Genomic DNA, 16296 nt, shown 5'->3' with positions numbered 1-16296 from the left:
AGGAAAAGCATAGAGTATATATATTGAAGAAAAATTTGTAAATGGCAGAGTTTTAGTTAGGAGAAAAGATTATCGTTTATTGATTTAATTTATCTGTTTATTGATTTGTTGATTACGAGAAAAAACTACAAATATCTAATATAAATAAGCCTTTTAATTAATTATTACGAATAAAATGTTAATGTTACGAATTGCGTGTACAGTGCAATTAACACTAAAGGTTATAACGTGCAATTAAACAGTCTACTAAATAAATCAGCTGTTTCTTAGCTACTTTCTAGATGTCAATAGTACATTTTATTTTATGCCATTCTTAGCTTTACAAGGAACGATTTCTTTCAAAAGAACAATATTAAGCGTATTTGCTAAAATTTTGTGACCTAACACATGCTCTTACTCTCCTCATTACACTAAAGCTTTTTTCACATGATGATGTTGATAGAGGCATGGTGAATTAAAGCTTATTTAAATTGTGTGTTTGTTTGTTACAACTTTTACAGCTGGCATGCCATTAAAACATCTGCAATTGTTGCCACTCTGGAACACTTTGTGTAACGATTGATGTAATAGCATTTTGCACGTTAATAATTGTTGGTAGCCCCTTTAACCGAACTTTTAGTTCCAAGATGTCAACATCATTAAAAAATAGCATTCCAAATAAAAACGGTGGGCAATCTTGTTTATTCACCAATAAAATCAATACTTCTATATTTTTTACAGCTGTTTATCGATTTTGTTGAAATCTCTCACTCAATAGTCCGAAAGGTTCCATTCAATCTATTTCGTCAGATAGTAAAAAGAGAAAAAGTACAAAATTGGAATTCATGTCAATGAATTCCGATTTTGACTCAGTTCTGAGTAGCATTATTTGCTTGAAAATAAGATTTCTTTTGTTTTTGCTTTCTTTTGACATGACCGGTCATTGCACTGCCCTATACAAGCTTCTCAGTTATTAATGAATTGAGAGATGTTTTTGGTATTCCTCTTTTTCTCAGCATAACTTCGGGTTCAGACTCATTGTCTTTCTTGATTCCAGGTAATATTTTTGTTGCCTTTATAGTTCTATTAAATTCCTTATCTAATCTAAGTTCTGCAAATCTCTGAGACGCATTTCAAATGCAGAATACTGCAACATCACCTATCAGATTAATTTCTCATGACTGCTTCTGTAGATTCTCTAGAATAGCAAAAAATTCCAAAGTGCTTTTCAGTTTTAAAACTGATTTTGATGATGAAAGTTGAGATAATAAACCTTTAATTTGTGCTCTTGTTTTTGCAGCAATAGTCTTGTCACTCTGAAGACTGTTCAATATTGTACGGGGTTCTAAAATCTTCTCCAAAAAAATAAAAAGTTGCGAACCATGTCTGTCAATAGATCCAGCGCCAATACGGTGGGAAAAAGGGAAATTGGATGTTGAAGGAAACTGGGAGAGATTGGCCATGGACATCACGCATTATGGCACTGACAAGTTTTTGAGTCTAATTGATTGCGGACCTTCAAAATTTGCGTTGTGGCGATAATTATCAAGCTCATACGGAAGTCTTGCCATAGTCCGAATACTCCATCTTATTTTTTGTGAACGTGGATCACCGTCTGCATAACTTCGGGTTCAGACTCATTGTCTTGCTTGATTCCAGGTATTATTTTTGTTGCCTTTATAGTTCTATTAAATTCCTTATCTAATCTAAGTTCTGCAAATCTCTGAGACGCATTTCAAATGCAGAATACTGCAACATCACCTATCAGATTAATTTCTTATGACTGCTTCTGTAGATTCTCTAGAATAGCAAAAAATTCTAAAGTGCTTTTCAGTTTTAAAACTGATTTTGATGATGAAAGTTGAGATAATAAACCTTTAATTTGTGCTCTTGTTTCTGCAGCAATAGTCTTGACACTCTGAAGACTGTTCAATATTGTACGGGGTTCTGAAATCTTCTCCAAAACCACTTGTACTGCTTTTGTTCTTGTTATCGATTGAGTCATTGTCATAGACTTGAGTCGATCTTTTCTTTCACTTAATATAACTCTTTCCTCAATTTTCTTTGTCGTCCTTGGTGCATTACAAACGAACCATTTACATTAAAATTAGCTACATATTGTTTGCGGGTTTGTTTTTAAAAGTGATCTTTATACTTTCCATTTTTAAAATAGTCTTATATTGCTTGTGGATTTGTGATTTTTTTTTATTAATATAATTTGTTCTTTTTTTCAATTACATCTTTTTATTTTTAAAATGAGCTAAGATTGCTTGTGGGTTTGTGTTTTTTTTTTAATCTTTCTTTATTACTTTATTTTCGAAAAACCAAATTTTTTAATAAAATTGAAAAAATAAATTACAACATAATTTTCTTTAACAATAATATAAATATATACCAGGCCCGTAGGAACAAAAATTATATTGGAGGATGGGGAGGGGGGCATTGCTGGATTAAGGGAACTGGAAATAAATTTAACTTTTCCTTTTTTTTTAGTCATTTTTTCAGTCATTTTTTCAGTCATTTTTTCAGTCATTTTTTCAGTCATTTTTCAGTCAGTTTTTTCAAAGTTATTAATTTTTAAAATTATTGGTAAGGATGGGGGTGGCAAATACCCCTGCTGGCACCTTTCCTCATCTCCCCCCCCCCACCTCTACCGGTTGCTACGGGCCTGTCTACTACATATGTTGGAGGTTGAGAGTGGCAATGCAAATAAGATATTTGTACTTTTTGCTATTTTACTTTTATAGAAAAATGAAAAATATTCCGCTCTTTTAATCAGGAAATACTCCGTTTCTTTAATAAGGATAAAAAGCTCAATTTAATTACAAATGGGTTTGCAAACCCATTTCTAATTAACGTAACTCTCTCTATAGACTAAAAAGTAGAAAATAAAATATGGCGAAAACATTTGCAAAAAAATATATTCTTTTTGTACTAAAAAGTAAAAAAGAAACTTTTAAATTTAAATTTCATAGTTCAGTAAACCAAAGATTGACAGGTATTTTTCTATATAATTCTTTTGCAGACCTGTCAAACTTTAGTTTACATAACTACTAAATTTAAATTAAAAGGTTTGTTTTCTACTCTTTAGTTAGAAAAAGATTATACTTTTTAGCAAACGTTTTTCCCTTATTTTATTTGATCTGATAAGGTGATACTGCTGCTTTTGATAACTCTTTATTTTTTTCTTTTGAAGTCTTTCGGCCTTCGGCATAACTGTTCAGTGGTTAAAACCGTTACATCTAAGTTAAGATTACGATTAAGAAAAAAAGTACTAAGAGAAATAAATTTGTACGTGAATAATCGTTGGAAATAACTTTCGATTATAAAAATAGTAACTAAAAGAACTACTGCTATATTAGTTTTATAACTGTACATTGTCTTTACAATGCGTTCCTTTTTAATCTCTTTTTCTCGAAAATAAAAATCCTAACTCAAAAAACTATTGTTTTTGTGTCTTAACTTATTATAATTGACGTTTTGTAAAGACTTTTTAATAAGTTACGGACTTGTAAAATACGATTGTAATGGGGCTCGGTGAAAGGCTAATTGTTGCCTTTTTCTTGCTCCTGCCATTTCCTTCTGTTATATTTGTACGTTGTATATACTCTTAACGGCGAAATAAATGAAACTACTACTAATAATAATAGCAGCTAGAGTGGCTCCAATATTTAAAGATGGTGATATCTCAAAGATATTAAATTATAGATCTATTTCGATATTCCCATGTTTTTCTAAAATTCTATAGAAATATAGGATAATAGGCTTTATAACTATTTTGCAATTCACAAAGTTCTAAATATGAATCAGACAGATTTATAAAAGGGCACTTGAAAGAATATGCAATAACTAAATGAGTAAAAGAAACTTTAAATGGATTTAAAAGCGACCAATATACTCTTGGAATGTTTGTTGACCTCTCAAAAACCGTTGATACTCTGGACCATGATATTCTTCTGTACAAACTTAAAATTTTGGAGTAAAAAATAATAATTTTAAATGGTTTTGTTCCTATCTTAAAAACTGAAAACAATGTGTTTCTTATGACAAAATCTAAAATAAATTACAAAACGTTATTACCTGCAGAGTTCCACAGGGATTTATTTTAGGGTCTTTATTGTTGGTTATTTATACCAAAAATAAGTACCTATCATCTAGTAAACTAAACTTTGATCTTTTTGCTGACTTCACTTGAGTTTTTTATACCCACTTTAACATCGTGAACCTGATAACCTACATGAATGGATCAAATCCAACAAATTCTTTCTAAACCCTACCAAAAGCAATGATACTCTATTTTCTAAATCTTCTATACCTGACACGGTACCCATAAAACTCCCGGAGGTTTCATTGGAAAACCAAGCACTTATCAATCCAGACCAGTGTGTATCTTAAAAACACAAAAACAAGCAAGCCGCCTTATATTAAATTCTAATAAAAATAACAGTGCCAATCCTCTGCTAAGAAAGCTAGGAGTGCTGAATGTTTACCAATTAAATAATAATAATATTATTTTCTTCAAATTTAGATTAAAACATCATATGCCGCGTAATATCTAAAAAATCTTTTATTAATTGTAGATAATAAATATGGGACAAAGCATTCATTGCTTAATTATCAGGTACCAAAAACTTTGTAAAAGCAATCCGATTTTTTAATAAATTATCGAGGGCCACATTTATGGAATTCATTTCTTCCCAATAAAATTAAAACTACAATTTCAATTCAAACATTTAAAAGTCTCTAAAAAAACAGTTACTTTATTATGACGTATTTCAAATACTATTTCATTTTTAATTTTTATTTAATTCTCCTTTATTTTGCAAATTTTCTTTTAGGTAAAAAGCAATATCACCCTTTAAATCATTGCTTATCTTTAAATTTTTTTTTTATTTTTAGTTGTGTTTTTATTGCATTCATAAAAAAAAAAAATATTTAACGTTTTTTATTTAAAAGTATCTAACATTATTTTACTGAGATTGTAATATTTTTGTATATGATAGCTCATTATTTGCTTAATGTGTAAATGGTCCAACGGGGCTGGATGATCAGGACTTTATTTTCTGTCTTCTCCCTTCACATCTTAAATAAGAAAATATTGTAAATAATTTATTATGAAGATGACAAAATATTTATAAAAAAAAAGTTCTCGCGCATTAAGAACTGGTAATACCGAAATTTATTCCGTTGAGCTTTTTCTGACTCTGACGAGCATTTTCTATGACTCTACAAAATTTTAGAAAACGATAAGGAAACTATCATCAGGTTACATAACATTCTAATTGCAAAAACCTAATTGATCCGCAAAAATTGATAAATACTGCAACAATACACTTAAGAAGTTGTTGGCGACATATAATTGGTTCAAGGTCACAGTGTCGTTCTTAAAGTTTTAGCACAATGGGAAGCAGCTGAATCTCGATACAGATTTTATAAGTTTGGTTTTAAACATCAAGCTCAGAAGATATAACTGTCGTAACTATAATAAAGTTTTCACCCTCTCCAAAATAAGGATGTTGCAAACTTTACATGATTATAACTTACAGAGAATAAAAGATTATTCACTGAAGGTTAAAACTGGTCAATGAACTTAAGTTTATTATAAGATAGCAGCAAAAATCATTTTTTGGACACATTATACTCAAATTTGGGGAGAAAAAGAACTTTTTAGGGTATATATGATCCCAAGCTTTAATCACCCCAATTTTTTTTGCGAAACATTATATTTTGACATAAGCATGAACATAACGAGTTTTGGGCATAAGAAAATTATTAAATCGTTAAACATATAAGTAAAAATTATTATCTTTAAATCTTCATTTTACTTAATTGAGGCTTAGTATCTACATAAACACAATGATTATATTTTGGCTACCTATTTCAATGGAATGCTCTCACTGTGCAATGGTAGCATAGTTATGTTGAGTATGATTGATAACTTTAAGAGTTAGGATGTAATTTTTTTATCTAGTACTAAAAGTTATGGAATATTGAATAATGAAATGAATAGTATAGAAAGTAAAAAAACTTATTTAATACTAAATGGACTACAAAAGCTAAATAAATAAAGCTGTTTAAAACGTTTTTTAAGCTTTGTGCAGCAGCTTAAATACCTTTTCAAATCCTTTATTCAATACAAACACTAATTTTTAAATTCTTTCTTCGATGCAAACATCATTTGATCGAATCCCTTAGTTTGATTAAAACAACATTTGTTCAAATCCTTAGTTTGATATAAACACCAGAACAAAAGCATTTAGTTTAAAAAATAAGTTATGCTTTTTTGATTTTATTGTATCTTTAGTGTTTATGAAAAATATAATGTATATATATACATATATATATATATATTTATATATATATATATATATTTATATATATATATATATATATATATATATATATATATATATATATATATATATTATATTAATAAATATATATAAATAAATATTACAATAATATTTATTTATAATAATAGATTAGATTATTAAAGGAATTCTGCGCACAAAAAAAAAATATAACAAGCCTAAGTTATTTTGTGTTCAATCGCATTTTTATGTATATATTTTAGATTGCATTTTCTAAAATTATATACATAAGTATCTGGAAGGTATAACTATTAAAAGATTAAATAGGTAAATCACTCATTAGGTAGTTAAAATACCATGGAACTAAAATCTTATATATATTTTTAGGAATATTAATAATACACGTGAACAAAGAGCAAACCAGTTTTATAATAACAATTTGTTTAATTTTAATGAATCAAAGTACTTTTACTGTAATTGGCAAACTAGTCTAACGCTTTTTCGGTTGATCTATTGTTATGCACATCTCCTTTCAAAACTTGGTTTGAATTTTATTCTTCCCGAATTTAAAAAGCTTTTTCATTTTTGTTATTAGGTTGTTAATTCTATATTGATAACAATTACGATTTTAAAATTAATATACACGAAAATTCTTAAAAACTTCAATCGTGCAAATATTCTTAAAACAATGGAGGCATTCAATCATTCTAAAAACTATCCGAACATTCAAATATTGCATGTGTAAATATGTCTTTTAAAGTTTGTATTTAAATTACTTTCATCTAAACACACTAAATAGTATTCTGCAATTCACACTAAATAGTGTTTGTATGTGTTGTTTGATACGGATTTCTCATTGTTTCGTTACGTGGATGTAGTTAATTAATTTCAAAAAATTCTTTTTTAGACATGTATATAAGAAAATTGTCATCAATACCATAAATTATGTTTTTTGATATATAGTAAAAAAGTAAAAAACGAAGCAGTCTCAGAATACTTATATTTGTACCAACAAAGTAAGCAGTTAGACGGTTATCTAAGTTATTTAAAATGTAAAAAAGTTAACTTGAACTTCTATTAAATAAAATATTATAATTTAAAAAATATATATAAAAAATAAATTTTGAACTTTTAAATTTATTTAAAAAAAAAGAGGTACATACTAGCTAAATTAACTCAGTTTTCTTAGTGTATATAAACGCACATATATTTTATAGAAAATTATTACGTTTTATTAATAAATATTTGAACGGTTAAAAAAATCACATATAAAAATACTTATTCTGGTTGAAATTATTTCAAAATATTATTGATTAAACCAAGCTTTCTGTCATCTTTTTTGTTATAGAAAGCTTGAACTTTAAATTTGCACTCCTAGTCAAAATGCTATGATAATGTTAAAGTTAGAAAATCACAATAAATTAATAACAAAAAATCACTTATTAATCGCATAAAAAAGATAATAAAATCTCTGACACAATTTATATTTCATCCAGCGTTACAATTTTCTATTTATATCAGTGAGGATATGAATTCCTAATAATTTATTAATAAATAAAATAAGGATTACCTTTTGAATTTTGAATAAGAGAAATTAAAATCAAAGACGCCAAACATATCATGTCTCCTGTACAAAAATTGTAATAATATTTATTATATATATATATATATATATATATATATATATATATATATATATATATATATATATATATGTATATATATATATATATATATATATATATATATATATATAAATATAAATATATACATATATATACATATACATATGTATATATATACATATACATATGTATATAAACACATATACATATGTATATATATATATAAATATATATATATATATATATATATATATATATATATATATATATATATACATATACATATATATAAATACATATATATATACAATAGGCCGGATCATAAAAATTAATTTTTTTCAGAATTTGTGAAAAGTGGCATGATATAGTGTTGTTCAATATTTACAAAAAAAATATTTCTAAAGAATTAATTATACTTTGCATTTTTAAGTTTTAAGGTTTTATATGGTAAGTATATTTACTTTAGTACATGCATTAACTGAAACATGCATTTAACCCTAATACTAGATATAATCCCAAGGTTATGAAATTGAACCAAACCTATACCTACCTAACTAAATTAACCCTTATGATATGATTGACTCCAACGCTATTATAACTTTATATTATTATATTATTATTATTATATTATTCTATTTTTATATGATTGTTTATTGATTTCTGCTTTTATCAACTGATTGCAGACTTTATCCGTCTCATCTTGTATTTTTAGCAATTAACTGAAATTCTGATATGTTATAAAATTGTAAAACAATAATGATTTCAAGATCTAAAGCTTCAAAGAATCGTCATATAGTTTTTGGAGAAGGTCGTGAATTACCCAATTTTTGCTTGCCAACCAACAAGCAAGTAGGCAAAGCATACTTGTCTGAGAAGAATTATGAAACTGAACCACTACGGTCTGTTTGTAAGAGACTAGCAGAGAAACTTTCTCAGATATGGATTAAAGCATCAGTTCCTACTATAAGTCTTCGAGGCGTAGAATTACAGCTGGAGAAGTACATAGGCAATGTTCAGAAAGTGATTCGATCAAAGTCTGCAACAGTCAAACAAGATGAAATAGAAAAAGATCTTGACACATTATTTGACATTTGTTCGTGCAAATGCAAAGAACTTTCGTCTTGTTGCTGTCCAATGTTTCTGAAGGTGCCAGCAATTGAGCATGACTTCCTAACTGATCAACGCACTATACGTGTTGGCAGAATAGCTGGAATCGACAAGAAGGAGTCCGCAAGTGCTGAGAGGCGTTTAAAACGAAAATCTGTTTCATTATTAAAGAAAGAGACTGCAGGTAAGTGTGCCAGAGTCGTTGAAGCATCTGATAATGAATCAGATAATGAAACAGACAACAATTCTGACACCGAAACTTATTCCCCTTCCGTATCAGATGTCGATACCGAAGTCACATCTACTCGTCTGAAAAACCGTTGTTTAAAAAATATTGCTCTACAAGCAGATGGTTTTGGCATATCAGATAGAGCAGTTGCCGCGATTGTATCAGCAACTCTGGTTGATTTTGGTATAGAACATATGGGGCCAGTGAATCGGAATAAAATTCGCAGAGAACGAAAACTACTGAGAACATCCTGTAAAAATGCTGATTGTAGAATTACTGGATTGTATTTTGATGGAAGGAAAGATCAGACTTTAAAACTTGAGGGGGATAGGCAGACTGTGATTTCTGAGGAACATATTTCCATTTTATCAGAGCCAAATTCAAAGTATGTTGATCATTGTACGCCAACAAGTGGATCAGCCAAATCCATTGCAGATTCAATAATTGATACTGTTGACGGCACGAACCTTGTTTGTATTGGTTCTGATTCAACTAACGTTAATACTGGTTTAAACAATGGAGTTATACGCAGAATGGAAATTGAAATTGGTCGACCACTGCACTGGTCCATTTGTCTTTTACATCTGAACGAGCTTCCTTTGCGACATCTTTTTCACTCCTTAGATGGTGCAACAACTGAACCCCATTCATTTAATGGACCAATTGGCAAGTCTATTTCAATGTCTGTTCAGAAACCCATAGTCAGCTTTGCCATGAATGTTGGTGAACCTATTATATGCAATAAGCAGTTGTTAAGCAGTGATCAACTGTACTTTTTCGAAATTGTTAATGCGGTGAAGACAGGTGTTGTACCAGATAGATTTAATTCTAGAACACCTGGGCGACTAAACCATGCAAGGTGGTTGACACTAGCAAACCGTGTTCTACGCCTCTATATATCTACTGAAGATCCATCAAATGAACTAATACTTTTGGCTAAATTTATTGTGAATTCATTTGCGGTTGTTTGGTTTGACATTAAGAAACATTCAAACTGCTGGAATGCTGCTCTACACTATTATAAAATGATAAAAACATCACGATTTCTTCCTGTGCGTTATCGAATAATTGTTCAGCAAGTTTTGAAGCGCAATAGCTACCCGGCTCATATCGAGAGCATTATTCTGGCTATGCTTAAAGACAACCGTCAAGTGATCCGTAAGCTTGCGTTGAAGAGAATTCTTCGTGCTCGTGAAGATGACATACCAAATCGAAAACTTCAACTCCCTGAGATACGATTTTAAGCGACTAGTTATGAAGAACTGATTGACTGGCAAACACAGCCCCGCTTGAAACCCGTTCTGACAAAACATATTCCAACTGTACAAATATTGGCATGGCTTTCGTCAGTTGAAGACATAGTTATTGACATTGAGCCATTTCCATGTCACAATCAAAGTGTTGAACGTGTGATTAAAAATGTGACTGAATCAGCATCCAAAGTTTATGGTCATGAAAATCGTGATGGCTATATTTGCGTTCAACTGGAGCGCCGCAAGTGGATGCCTCACTTTGACACACAATCTGAATTTAAGAACATTTAAGTATAGTTTCTAATCAACGTTTGCTAATGATATATTGTTTTGACTGTTCAAATAATTTGAATTTTATTATAAATTCAATCAATAAATTATGTAACAAATGAGCGTTTTTAAGTTAATTTATTTGAAAACTTCAAAGGTAAAAATACAAAGTATAGCAAAGAAGTAGCGAAAAACGGTTTGCAGCATTGCATTCAGCGTATATGAGAGCCAATTACTGGAAATTCATGAAGAAACTTTCCAAATTTTTTTAAGTTATGATCCGGCCTAATATACATATATATATATATATATATATATATATATATATATATATATATATATATATATATATATATATATATATATATATATATATATATATATATATATATATATATATGTATATATATATATATATATATTATATATATAAATATATATATATATATATATATATATATATATATATATATATATATATATATATATATATATATATATATATATATATATATATATATATATGTATATATATATATATATATATATATATATATATATATATATATATATATATATATATATATATATATATATATATATATATATATATATATATATAAACAACTTCTAATGTATTCTACAAATTAGAGTGCTCAAAATTTTTAAAAAACGGAGCAATTACAAAATATTAGAAAATCATTAAACAAAAAGTTTTTAACATTTTCTTTCATTAATAAAGACTCATTAGAAATAAATCATCAAATTAAGAAAAAAAAACTTCAATTTATACTAGAGTTGTTAACCGGAATGTTTCGTACAATTCCGGAAAAATAAAATTCTTTCGGAAGGATAATGAGAATAAGGAATTTTCTTTTTTCGTACCGAATTTTACGAAACAAAAAAAACCGCCGATGTTCATTTCGCAAATGCTTCTTACAAAATGTTGTCTTCCGCAAGTTGAATTACGAAACAAAACTATTTTGCAACATACGAAAATAGGGCTAACGGAAGTCGCACTTGCGAAATGAGCTATTTCGCTAAACGACGTTTCGGAGTCTATAACAAAATTTTGTTGGCCAAACTGATATAATTGTAAAAATTAAATTTTTTAAATACCAAAATGTTTATAATAAAATTTTATTTTCACTATTGCAACATATGAACATTTTAAGGTTTTATTTTTTGAAATAATGATAAAAAACCAAATTTCTTTCGAAACGAAACTCTTTCGCACTGAAACTTGCGAAACAACTTCATTACGAAAAAACACTTACGAAACGCGGTATATTAACCCTTTCGCGACTGAGTTAAAAACTTCTATATGACTGCGCGTAAAATAACGAATTTGTATCATGAACAATTGAAAGGCCATAAAATAAAAATACTTGTCAGAATATAACAAACTATACCTTTTTTTTTTTGTTAAATAATAATATTATTTGAAAAAATCTCATATTTTAAAAAAAAAAAAAAAAAAATCACGTGATTGAAAAAACAACATATTGAATAAACAAAAGTATATAATTTCTTAATTTAATCTTAAAACATTTACAGATAAATTCATAAACATATAGTTTTTAATATTAAATAAGATAGGCATTTATAGTGGTGATCAAACAAAAAAAAATTAAACAAGTTTGATAATTTAATCAAAAGATATTTAACTTTTTGTAAAGACACCAACAAATTGGAAATTTCCTTCAAATAAAATATATACACATTTGGCTTGAGAAAACATTTTATGTATGAATAAACATACATAATATCTTTTTAGGAATAGTCCAAAACAGTATGATAAATTTGGAAACCCGGTTGTGATGGACAGAAATTACAAACAAAAACAGTTTTCAAGGGATGTCCTTTGGCGGTCAGTTTGCCCTTTGCATAACAAACACGACATCTTTTGTGGTGCCTATCATTATTGCCTGGCTTGCCTGGTGGCAACATTGAAGGAAAATGCCTGCCAGTAAGTCTTTCAAAATCCTCTCCAACAACAAGACAAGGGTTGTGAGGGATCTCAGGGGTTAGTGAAAATATCAACTTTATGTTACTCATCAAAAAATCCAAGTATGAAATGTGCCTACCAGTACATGTGTATAAATCTTTTGTGAATTTAAAGCACATTGAAGAATTAGACGAAAAGCTAATTTCTTGTACCATTTATAGGATTTTCGAAGAGCCTGAATTCCATGTAATTGCTGGTCTACCCGGTCAACACCACCCATATGCACATTGTATGATTTGACCATTGATGGTTTGAGTATATGTTACCATTTTTATCAGATTTTCCTGTTTCCACCATCACTGGATTGTGGTATGTTGACAGCATGTAAACAACTTTTTATTTGTTACCTGATTTGTCTTTAGTTGCACGATATTTGCAGGCTAACATTTTATTGTCTTCGTTGCGAGTTTTGTAAAAAACAGCAGTGCCTTTTGCAAGTTGATCATTTAATATCTCTTTGCTGTAGTTTTTTCGGTTTGCGCGAATAGTTCCACAAATATAAGTCCTCTTGGACAAGAGGTAGCTGGCAAGAGAAGGGCTTGTATAGTAATTATCAGTAAAAACTATATGACCTTTATTTAGAAATGGTCCCATCAGCTCTATTGGTATACGTTGGCTTGAAGGCATTGTAGAATTTTTGTCATCATCATACATCCCAGTACCACAATACACTAAGAAATCAAGTGTAATACCATCAGCTGTAGTCAACTCATATACCTTTATTCCAAATCGTGCTCTTTTTGTCTTTATATATTGACGAAAATGTAATCTGCCCTTAAAAAGAACAAGGGATTCATCAACACTCAAGTGTTGTCCTGGACTGTAAACTTTTCGACAACGCTCTCTGATCATATTGACAAATGGTCTGACCTCATGCAATCGATCTCCATTAGGATCATTAAGATTAAGATTGGGATCATTATTGTTATTGAAATGAAGAAATTTGAGGATAACTTTGAAACGGTCTCGAGACATGGTTTTTGAAAAAATTGGAGTCCAATAAAGATCATCGGTGGACCAATACATGTTCAAATTTGGTTTATGTACAATACCCATTAATATAATTAGACCAAAAAAGGTTTTCATTTCAACTACTATAACAGCTTTCCAATTCTTAAGGTAAGAATTATTGGCCTTTTCAGGGTGTTTGCTCAAAAAATCTTTGCAGTATTGGTTACTTTCAGAAACAATATGTTCTAAAATAGGATTGGTTAAGTAAGCTTCAAAAAAGTCAAGAGTACTGTCTCCACTTATTCTAACATTTAGACCTTCAGTGGAAAAGAATGGAAAAGTGTCATTAGATTTTTCCTCATTATCAGCAGCAACATGCTCCCATTCTAGCTGCAATTCTGTTTGATCTGGAACAACACGATTAATGAACTGTTGATGTGATCGACCACCACGAACACGAGGAAACCTAACCCTAATCTGGCCTCGGTTAGGTTGTAGATTATAACAAGCTCCTCTATCTACAATAGCAACACGATCAAAAGAATGTAAACCACTTACATTTCTACTTCCACCTCTGGTTCTCACACGCTTCTGGGGCTGTGAAACATTATAAGATAGTTGTTGAGTTTCATAACATTCTTTTTCACCATCAGATTCTAAACTTATATCACTAGATGATTCCTCATAAATTTCTTCTTCAGTTTCAGATTCTATAATCAGGTCATTATTTGCTCTCTCCTCAGATAAAGAAATATCATTGCAGAAATTTTGATTTTTAGGAGTATTTGTGGTGGATGGTGAAAGTAAAACTAAATTTTGAACTGGTAAATCTTTAGACAAGGGTAGTAGTTCTTCATTTGCATAATCTAAAATACTTTCAGAATCACTAGAGTTATCAAGATCAATATCAACATCACTATCTACATCATTATCATCAAACAAAATATCAAGGATTTCATTCATATCAGTATAACTTGTTCGCTTTTTAGCCATTTTTCAAAACTAATTTTTGATCGATCTATAAATGCAAATAACAAACGGTTTGAAGTATCAACTTAAGAAATTATTCCTTTTTCAAATATATATTTAATGTTTTCTCAAACCCCTATAGATGTTCAGGAAAATTTAAAATTATTGATGGACCGCCAGGCGGTTCACACGTCATTTAGGAACAGATTTTATGCACCGTGGTGCGGGTCACGCGTCAGGAAAGGGGTAAAAATATTTAAATACGTTTTATGAATCAAATACGTATGATTAGCTAGGTAACTAAAATACTAATTATTATAATAATTATTGATATGTTTCAGTTAGTAAATTTTTATAAATAAACCTAGACTTTTATAAGATATACTAAAAATATCTTTCAATGAACAAGAGTTAAATAGTGAACATAACTTGAACAACATACACTTTCCCATTTTGAGGGAAAAAAAGAAAATTTAGAGCATGTAAGTCATTTGTTTGGGATTATGTAGATTTGCCTCAAATAGTAAATCGGTTAAAAAAAAAGGGTCGTTATCGAACTAATTTTTAATGTAAACTTGTCGTTAGCTTAACTCAAAGGCAGTTTTTCCTGTTCCTTTCTTTATATTCATTACTTACCCGAAGTTGTGAGAGAGCAGTTAATTAGCCCCTGAGTCAGTAAGTTAATGGAAAAAAAGAAACGGTTTTATACGAATAAAATTGCGTGATTGGGAAACAATGCTGTCGTTGAAATCAAAAAAAGATATAGGTCATGTAGTCAATCCTAAAAAACAACTACTCCATAAAGTACGTACGCTTTAAATTTGATCCTCCCCTCCAGCGCAATTTTCAACATCCCAACGTTATTGAAACTATACAACCGCTAAAAGTTTTAAAGCTCTGGCTATTTTGGAGAACAGTAAAAATTTATTTGCAAGATTTTGCAGCAAAAAAGCGGGTACGTAAAATACAACCCTTTCCCGAGTCTTTGCCCCGGGCAAAAATTTAAACATAGAAGCTCACCAGGATTATACAAGCGCTGAAAGTTTTAGAGCTGTAGATAGTCTAAAAATTAGTGATAAATTGACATAAAATGTAATGGAACCAAATATTTTACTAACTTTTAATGTATAAGAATATAAATAGTAAACCTCCATTTCTGAAAAGCCAAAGACAATAAACAACCGAATGTGTCGGAAGTGAACCAAAGTCGGTACTTGATAAATATTAATGCATGTAAACACTGGTATAGGGACATGTTGCGGAGGAAGCGTTGTCCTTTCCCTCAAAACTAACTTAAAGTTTCAGTTTTTTCTATTTAAATTTTAGCTGCGTAACTTTCTTAACCTTTCTAGGTCACTGTATATATATATATATATATATATATATATATAGATATATATAGATATATAAATATATATATATATATATATATATATATATATATATATATATATATATATATAATATATATATATATATATATAGATATATATAGATATATATATATATATATAGATATATAGATATATAGATATATATATATATAGATATATATATATATATATATATATATATATAGATATATATATATATA

The 16296-nt window shown here is 28.9% G+C and overlaps 1 protein-coding gene across 5 annotated transcripts in view; it reads right to left on the bottom strand.

Moving 5' to 3' along the window:
- Positions 1–16296, bottom strand: part of LOC136085996 (adhesion G-protein coupled receptor G4-like) — a 284829-nt gene that overhangs the window by 257081 nt on the left and 11452 nt on the right. For all 5 annotated transcript variants that reach the window (XM_065808127.1, XM_065808124.1, XM_065808122.1 and 2 more), the window contains one exon: positions 7861–7917. In XM_065808127.1, coding sequence (XP_065664199.1) covers positions 7861–7912 — 52 coding nt within the window. In that variant the 5' untranslated portion in view covers positions 7913–7917. The remainder of the gene's footprint in view (positions 1–7860; positions 7918–16296) is intronic.

The sequence above is a fragment of the Hydra vulgaris genome, chromosome 10 (genome assembly GCF_038396675.1).
Source record: "Hydra vulgaris chromosome 10, alternate assembly HydraT2T_AEP".
NCBI classification, from domain to species: domain Eukaryota; kingdom Metazoa; phylum Cnidaria; class Hydrozoa; order Anthoathecata; family Hydridae; genus Hydra; species Hydra vulgaris.
This window is presented reverse-complemented; position numbering and strand designations above follow the sequence as displayed.